Raw genomic sequence first — 10,000 nt, forward strand, 5'->3', positions numbered from 1 at the left:
TGAACTATAGCATCATTCATGTTATTAAAGTGGTGGGATATAAGTGTGTTTCGTTTCCTACTCCACCACGTGCATTTATTCCAGATGCACTTGATACATTCTTGAATGAGAACCACGTATACAGAGTAAACAAGTGAGTATCATCAGACCGACGTGATCAGAATTATATTACGTGAAAAGGTAATTTCTCCAATCTGGATTTATTCCTGGCAAGTCCACAATAGATCGTATCCTAGCGCTTCGAATCACTGTGGAACGCCGTCGTGAGTTTGGTTGTGGGTTGCACGCAGCTTACTTCGACCGCAAGAAGGCGTTTGACTCGGTGCATCGCGAATCCCATTGAGAGGTCCTGAGATTTAGAAGAATTCCAACAACGATTACTTAATTGATAGCAAGCAAGCCTGTAAACTGGTACTGAAAGTACTGTAAAGTTTGTTGGGGGTCTGTCGAGCTTCTTTCCTGTATGGTTTCGGCTCTTCCCTTATCTAGTTATGAGCGAAGACCATAGGCTTAGAGGTCACCTGGGCCAAAATAAAGATCCAGGATTTGGGGGGCCTGTTAGGAGTACCCATTCAATCGGCACATGCTTGCAGTGAGGACATCGAAGTTACTGAGAGCTTTACATACGTTGGTCTTGGTGTCTTCAACGATACAACAGCAAAGTGCTTTATGTAAGTGAAACCTGGATGCTGTCTTGTACCTTGGAGTCGTATCTTGATGCCTTTAGCAACAGGTCCTTGCGCCAGATCATGGGGTACATTTGGTGGGGCCTTATATGATTATGATTATGATTATGATTATGACTTTTATTATTTGTTGTATATTATTATTATTATTATTATTATCATCATCATTATCATCATTATCATCATCATTATTATTATTATTATTATTATTGTTATCATTATTGTTATTAATATTATTATTATTATTACTTTTATTATTAACATCATTATCATCATGATTGTCATTCTTATTATTATTGTTATTATCATTATCATTATTATCATTATCATTGTTATCATCATAATTACTATCAGTATGATTGTTGCTGTGGTATTATTTTTAATGATAGCATTTTTATTATTGCCATCATCATTATCATTACTGATTATTATTGCTATCATTATCATCACCATTATCAATGTTGTTGTTGTTGTTGTTGTTGCTGTTGTTGTCATTACTATCATTATCGTTATTATTATTATCCTCCTCCTCGTCTCATTATTCATTATCCTCATTATTATTATTGTTGTTGTTGTTGTTGTTGTTGTTGTTGTTGTTGTTGTTGTTGTTGTTGTTGTTGTTGTTGTTGTTGTTGTTGTTGTTGTTGTTGTTGTTGTTGTTGTTGTTGTTGTTGTTGTTGTTGTTGTTATTATTATCATTAGCATTATCATTAGCATTATTATTATTATTATTATTAATGTTATTATTAACATAATGGGGGCTACAAGAGGGAATTAAGTAACATAACAAATCCACAGATATTGAGAATGGTAGACTGGACAGCGTAAAAACCTAAAGGTAAGTTTGAATACCTCATCTTTGGTAACGGACAAGGAAAGGGACATAATAAATGAGGCAGTCATGCAGGCTGGATGAAACACCTGGCAGGCATCATCAGGAGTCAACAGCTATGTCTCACGGTACTACAACAGCAAATTCAAAGAAGGCTGAAGACATAATGCAATCGAAATGATTTCTTATTTCGATTGCATTGACTCTTCAGCCTTCTCATTGATGAGACAGAAAAAAACAACACAGAAGGTCAACAGTGGCAAAGGAAATATCAAAAGATGAGCGAAGACCAAAGTAGATTGACAATATGGTTGGAAAACAGACAGTGGGAATCGAGGTACAATGAGGAAGAGAGAGAGTAGAGGCAAAGATGGACTGTGTTTGGAAAGTCTTTCGTATAAAAATGACACAAAAAAAAGAAGAAAGAATGAAAGTAAAAAGATGGATGAGCCTGAAACAATCAAGAGCTAAATGAGGAAAACAACTTTGTAAAAAAAAGAGAGGAAAAAAGGTGATTAAGTTGAATGCAAGAAATATATACACACATTCATCCCTCGCCTTCAATTCCCCATTTCCCAAAAGAATCCATAACAAAATCAATGGTTTATGGTTAATGGTTACAAAGCAAAATATATATGGTGGGCATGAAAGGTGACACAGCACTATAGAAAGCAGTAGTAGTGAAAAGGGTAAAGTTAGTTAGTTGATGCTTAAACGTGCTACATGTCAAAAATCGCACAGCAGGTCAGGATAGCATGGCACTGAAAGGAGCAAAAGGGGTGAGGGTAGAGAGGGTAGAAAATGGGCTAAGGTTAGGAGTAAAGGGAGATTAGATCTGTTAAGGAAGAAGTGTGGGATTCTGCATGGATGTCCGTAGGGTAAGACAGGGAGTAGATCACGGTTTCAGGAGGGATGTCAGAGGGAGAGAATCCAGGAAGGGAGTTGTTCTGACAGTCACATGTATATCCAAAGGGAATGGGAAGGAAAGGGAATGATGCAGATGAACCAGGGGGAAATGTTGGGAGGGAATGGGAGGAAGGGGGAACATGAGTAGGAGGAGGATGGATGTCGGCAGTTACTTTGAGTGGGAATGGGTGCAGAGATTGGACAATGGGATGTGGTGTAGGCAGCATGTTATCTTGAGTCATGATTAAATAGTTTTGAATGTCTTCGAAAGTTTCGTTTCTGAAGTGGAGTTGGCTGGGGAGGTCTGAAATTTCTTTTGAGGGAGAGAAGCAGGGTGGCCTAGACGCCATATCTACCTCTATGGCGGGGGAGAGGTTGATATGGTCATACCTTTTGCCAATATAAACATCTTGGGGAGGTCATGCATGCAGAAAGTAATCGTGCCAATGTTGGTAGAGGACTTATGACGGCCTCTAAGGGGAATGGTGTAGCATTGTACTGATACTGCATCATAGTCCATGAGACAGGGAAGTAGGTCTTCTCCAGAATCTGACCAATAATGTTGTCAGATTAAGGGGCTGTGGAGGGGATCACGAAAAATCGATCCCATTTGGCTGGGCTAAACAGAGTATTCAGTAGGTTTGTAGAGGTGGAGGTAGTAATACCATGGAAGTGGGAGTAGTGTTAAGAGATAGACAACTAGGCTGCAGAGTAGTAATAAGGGAGGATGGGGTAGTACATGAAGAAAGCTTTTGGGGTGAAGGAGATGAAGTAGAGGATGTTGGGAGAGGAGGAATGTTTTCTGGAGGTTGAGTGATGACCTGGATGGATGGTTTGGCATGGACTGAGGTGATATATGTACTGAGGAGGAGGTAGTATTCAGAGTCATGGTCAAAGGAAAGCCTGAGTTCAGGGAAACAGAAAAATTTAAATGTGAGGCTAGTTGATACAGGGGCATGCCCTAATTCCCCTTATAAGGGAGCAAAGTCTTCATTACTGCCTGGAGGATGTTGGGGAGAGAAACGGTCCACCCCAGATGGTCCCCTTGTGGGGTAGGGACTGGACAACTAAACTGGAATACCATGCCCATGGCTCCCCAGGCCGTTCATGACCGACACAGTCAGCCTTTCAGCCTTTCAACACAGCTCTCACACTGTAGGAAGTGGATAGTAGAAGGGGTTGGAGTAGCAAAAAGAAATGGAAAGGGGAAGAAGAAAAGACTGGAAAATCAGTTGAGTTAAGGGCTGAAGGCCAAGGCAGGGGTGATCTCCAGCATTGGGTCCCAGTCCCCATCTTCTAAGCTCCTCCCAAGGCAATATCGCGCGAGCATGGGATCGGGGGGATAATAAAAACCATGAATTCAACATTCAGATAATAAGTACTATAAAACCAAAAACATTTAACAATGGAAATAGTGAAATCTAATTCCATAAATTACAAGGGAAATAAAAAGAGGAATTCTTGAGCTGCCATATTTATTACCATGCATATTAGTACAAGATAATATAAATGGTTTAAGTAAGAAACAAATACATATTTAAACATTTAAAGAAAGTAATATTTTGATAAATTCTCTTTCAAAATAAGATAAACTATAAAAAAAAAAAAATAATAAAAATATGCGTGTACCTATACATGCAAATAATAAAAAGATACAAATTTGAAATTACAAATAAGTATATAACCTAACCTAATAAAAATATATAGATATATAAAATCATATACATATAATGTGATCATTACTAAAAAGTACAAACATATAGTCATCAGCAAAATTATATGAACTAGAAGTATCTTGCACAAGAAAAGGTGGGAATGTCAATACCATAATAACCAAAGCCCCGTCTCTTGATATTTAACGATATAATCAAAACATTTGAGAACCAATACAGTTTTCCAAGAGATTCTTACACTTCAGGGGATAAAGTATAAAGGAATTTATTTCAAATTCTTATTCAGCAGAAAGAACTGGTGATAAGTTTTCGTGATAGTAAGAAATTTCACTTTCAAAATCATCAAACATCTTGTTTTCTTTTAAATCAACTGTTCCATCATCCAACTAAGAGTCTCTGAGTATTTCTAATAGGCAGTATATGAAGTACAAAGATACAAGTTAAAATACAAATATATAGGCATATATAGGAAGGAATGTTACAAAACTAAAATCTGAGAAGCACTAAGCATCAATGACTTTGTATGTACATGATGTGCTTAAAAAAAAAAATACAATGAAGCCTCATAAAATCACAATGATTGAGGAAGACGAGCTTTAGAATCATGACAATCTCTTCATTTTTCAGTCTCGCATACAAAAACTTTTGTACAATAATATGACACATAAGTTTTAAAACCCATTCTATATTAGTAATGGAAGTGGAGTTCCCTTCCAATACACTAATTAAACAGTAGTATGTTCACTTCGCATGTTTAGATGGGTCACGTCCCAAGATAATGAAGGACCTAGCAATACCAAAATCCCAGTCTGACATGAACATTTAGTGAAGTTTCAGCACGCATGAAAGTCTACCAATAAGATAACACACATCATACTTTGAGCATCTTATCAAAAGCGTGACACGATTGAGATTCTGACTCATCACCATTCCTCAAGCTTCCTCCCCCTACAAGACCTTCCTCTCCTCTCCTCCTCGGCACACCACTACACCTACGACTGTTTCCTGTTCAAGACTATCATAAAGGCTTTGGACACGATTGCACCAGGAGTTTCACAGCCTCCTTGTTCAAGCTTGAAGTCTATTGCTACTACTGTGCAGATCATCAGATTCACAAATCTGTGGTACGATAATAGAGTACAAAAGTTATGTACATCAGGATTTGTTTTGGGAGGGACATGAACAGTCTAATTCCTTTTCATAATCCATCTGCAGCTTCTGATATGACTGTCTTTTGAGCCGTAACTAAACATTTCTTGTGACAGCTCTTTTGTGACACCAAAAATACGGCAGAAGTAAATCAGCTGATGTAATACAAGCAGCACCAACCAATCCAATGTTAAAATCATAACAAAAAAATATTATATCATAAAACACATCATCACCTCCTATGTCTCCCCTCAGGGAAAGTAGAAAAGTGTCCAACCTTTTGCTTCTGCAATTTTCATGTCTCAAGATAACACTCAAGACAGCAGACATAAGCAATTATTAGATTTTTGACCAACACGCGCGCGCGCACACGCACACGCACACGCACACGCACAGTCTTTTACTTTTACCCATCAGTATTGTTAATTAAAAGAACCTAGTTCCAACAATTACATTAAAAAATGCCACCACTTCCCTATGTATCAAAACAAAATATTAGAACAAAACTAATCACTAAACCAGATTTTGCATTCCCCAAAATGTACAGCCAAAAAAACAAAAATTAATTCATCAGTTACTGTTTACACTACTGTTTACACACGTTGAAACACAAGCACTTGAGACCTTGCAATAGTTAAACATTGCTTCCTTAACCAATGTAAAGTTCTATATGTGCAGGTAAATGCCCGAAACTATGGCAGATAGTGTGTTGTACAGCTACTAACTACATTATCTCTTATTGGGAAATGAGATAACCTCAGCTCTGCTATGTTACTCTATGGTAATTCAAACACCAAACACCTCTAAAGTGTTCTCCAGCTTCAGGGCTCAAAATGATACATTATATGTTCTGTGGAGTGACAAAAAGCTCAGAAGTATACATTATATGTTCTGTGGAGTGACAAATATTATGTCTGCAATGTTGAAGAAAAAATCTATTGCAAGTCATCTAAGGAATCCTCAGAGGAGTCTTAACTTCTTTTCAAATGTTTTCTCCCTAAAAGAAAGTAAAAGCACGAGTAAGGGGGAAGTTGGTGGGACGTCTACTTTCAGTTTCACTACTGAACACTCTGGTGGAAAGAAAAGTGACCTGGAAGACGTGGACTCACTTGTAATATCACACAAAGGAAGTGTAGACTGAAGAATTTTTTCTGGAACACCTTTTCTGATTTTAAGGCAGAAGCTCTCTTTAAAAAAAAATTGCTTATGTTAACATATCCAGATTCTTATTAGAGAAAGTAATGTAATATGAATTAACAACAAAATATTGATGTAGGTGCACTGTAATTTTTCTTTTTTTTTTCCATATACATCATTCATAAATTCTTTGACACCAGCTAACCTTTATCCCCTTCCCGACGGGTCATGTCTCTGGATGTCATAACAAACCACTCGAAATGTGGCGTGCGGCTGTACATTGCAGTGGCGCGCCAAAGCGCTCCGAGGCGGTGATTCGGCTTGATGTACTGAACTCCCGCGCTCAAAGTCGGCGCGTTGCCATTGATCGCCAGAGCATAAATTTTTTTTTTTGTTTTCTACACCCATCACCAAGGGGTTATACATCTACACCTAGTAGCCAGGGAATATCCCCATGATGCTATCAAAATCACCATATGTATACCAGTTACTGGCAGCAAGGGGTAAATAACATTCTCCCTTCTTTCTCTATCAGCAAAGAAATCTGTTAAAAAACTAAAATTCATTTCCAGAACACACAAAAAACTAGTAATGCAAGACACACATCTCCACTATCATATGAGTAAACCGTGAGCAACCATTCAATCCCATTCCTCTTAAATATGGTAATCTCTGACAGGCATAAGCTCAAGGCACTGCACTAAAATACAGATCCTCCACAAAACAAAAGCATTATTTCAACAATCTGTGAAGGCCAAATTATGTATTCCTGCACACAGAGAAGATCTGCAGAACACATCTTTTAGCTCAGATCTACTTGTGGGAGTATTATACCTTATAACAGGTACATGTAAATCCATCCTCAGCATATGTTGCCTATGTCAATGGAGGCAATGACGCAAAAGCAGAAATGAATTTCTACATGATATTTTATGAAAAGCGAGAAAGACAGCTACTAGTGTTAAAAGTAAGATTAACTTTTCATAAATACACAATTTGCAGAATTGCAAATGATGCTGAATATTAGCTTTACAAATTTTTGGTACATATTATGCCCTCTGGAATATATGAAGAGTATCTTCTCCTTTCTTTTTCACGACAAGGACTTTTACGCACAATGAGTAATAAACCTTACTGGAATTTAAACCGATGTTAACTTCTCAACACCCTGCACAACAAGGGATACTAAGGCCCCTATTATTGATATATAATTAGATCATAAGTCATTCCTTGAATCTTCACATGCAATTAATATTTAGGCAACACAAAATGAAGTGTGTATACATAATTTATGAGTCACAAGGAACGATGTGACAATATAATTATCATATAGCTTTTTTGCCTATCACAGTCAAGTAAACCTTACACTTCCCTTTAGTGTATAGCCAAAGAAAGCCATTTTTTCAAGAATATACAATCTACATGATAACAATCTATGTAACTGTTCACAGTTAGATATGTGAGACTTGTATTTATAGATACGTTCACTATTGAAAGGTAAGAGATGAACCAGAGAAAGCTTTGGATGTTAATGAATACCTACACATCTTCCCCTGTTAAGTCATTCACCTCATTCATACCTCTTTTTCAACATTTCCCACAAGAAAATATGACTCAGGAATATCCCTATCATATTACCATAAAAAAACAATAATCTAATAACACTTACAAATTTGTCCCTGTATTGAGACTGAAAAATCTCTCTATTCTCTACATTCAATCCCTTTCAACAGAAATCCTATAAAGGACATATGATGAGCAATGAGGGGAGTTGACATTATGGAAGGAAGCCAGAAAGAAGAAAAATGAGACAGAGTGAGAGAAAAGAAAATATGCATAAAGTGTAAGGGAAAACTTACACATGATCTAAACTCCAACTCCAACTCACTGAGCAGTTAAAGCTTCTTTCATAGTATCAAGGCACAGGCATCTTTCCTCAATCTAAGGTCAACCCTAACCTTCCATTAAATGATCTATCTTGCCTCAGAGATGAGGCTGATCAATTCCATCTACCATCTTTTTTGGAATCAAAGCATAATATCATCCCCTATTCACTCCAAAATTGAAACCTATGGAACCTTTCTACAATTCTTTCTATCCTTAGCACAGCCAACCACAGGCTCCTTTTGGATTCCCAATAACAAACAAATGTGTGAGGTTTTCCCCTACCCACAAACCATACCTGCAAGGCATGTCAAATATCCATCAAGATTGCAACCTTAACACAAACTCAAATATTCTGCCACTGCACTTGATCATCTAAAACAAAGGCTACTGAAGAAAAAAGATGATGAAGGTTAATACTGTCAAACACCTATGTATATAAACTTGACAGTCCAGAATTTACTAGACACTGGGTCATGTCTGCAAGTTTACATACACTTCCATAAATAAATAAAATCTAGCTAAGTAATACAGCCATATCCTTCAGAAAGGATTCAACATTAACTTGCTATTTATGACAACGAATAAATAAAGGATGACTGGAAATAAAAATAAAAAACAAAGATGACCTCTTTTAAATTGCATGAAAAAATAATAAATTCATGAAATAAAACTAAAATACCAACATAAAATACACTTATCAATAAATACAAATAAATACATGAAAAAGAGTCTATTGGTTAGAATATTTAAAACCACCAAATTCCTTAACTTAAGATTATAAAAATTAAAGAGAGCATTTAGTATTTGTGACCCACAACAGGGGATACAGATATGGCCTTTCTCTCCGGCTGCATGACCAGAGAACTGTGTGTTGTGACTTACCTTTTAAACTTAACTCATGATGCAACAATAGGACTTCCAACACATGGACAAAGGTGAAAAGCTGGGTTTGCAAATTGGATTATACACCAGCAGAGTACATATGTCCTAACATATAACATTAGAGCCAGATGCATCTTTTCATTAAAAATCAGTATATGGATTAATAATAATTAAAATTAAAAAAACACCTGTGATAAATACAGATGTATGAGATTCGTTTACTCAGGTAAACTTCAATGGTAGTATAATAAAACAATAATAATGGTATAAAAACAAATCCAAGAACTCTTGTAACTTAAAAACTTCACTGCTAAATCATTACCAGAATTCAACAATCACAAAGTGTTCTGAGATATATATATATATATATATATATACATATACATATATTCATCACATAGCAAGGGCACTTTGCAAGCCAAGAAATTTCTCTGAAGGTCTCCTGGCTTTTGGTTTAGATATGTCACCTACGCATCACACACCACGTAGCTCCTTCATTCTTCTCTGGATGTAGAAAGCCATACTCTCATACCTGGAAATGAACCATTGCTTATTTCTTATAGTGACCCTTGATTTTGGTTCTAAAACATCTTAACTTCCAATATTCATTCATGTAATGTATCTCATAACAGACCTATAAAATAAGAATACAGATCATTACTAAATGAAGAAATAGTGAACCGCAATTAATTGTATCTTATTTTTCTTTTAATGGAAATTTCTGTTGTTTTGGGTTGGAGTAATTGGAATATCTACCTTGAAAGTAAGTGCAACAGTATCTCAATGCATTCAACAAAATCTACCTACCCAACACATCTAAAGTAAAATTTCATAGGTTAATTAAGAAT

General features: G+C 36.4%; 1 protein-coding gene across 1 annotated transcript in view; it reads right to left on the minus strand.

Moving 5' to 3' along the window:
* Nucleotides 1–5,241: 5,241 nt before the first annotated feature.
* The window catches only part of LOC125033968 (ras association domain-containing protein 4-like), a 15,793-nt gene continuing 11,034 nt past the window's right edge, over nucleotides 5,242–10,000 (minus strand). The window contains exon 10 of the mRNA XM_047625571.1: nucleotides 5,242–9,684. Coding sequence (XP_047481527.1) covers nucleotides 9,627–9,684 — 58 coding nt within the window. The 3' untranslated portion in view covers nucleotides 5,242–9,626. The remainder of the gene's footprint in view (nucleotides 9,685–10,000) is intronic.

Source organism: Penaeus chinensis, chromosome 17 (assembly GCF_019202785.1).
Source record: "Penaeus chinensis breed Huanghai No. 1 chromosome 17, ASM1920278v2, whole genome shotgun sequence".
Classification (NCBI taxonomy): domain Eukaryota; kingdom Metazoa; phylum Arthropoda; class Malacostraca; order Decapoda; family Penaeidae; genus Penaeus; species Penaeus chinensis.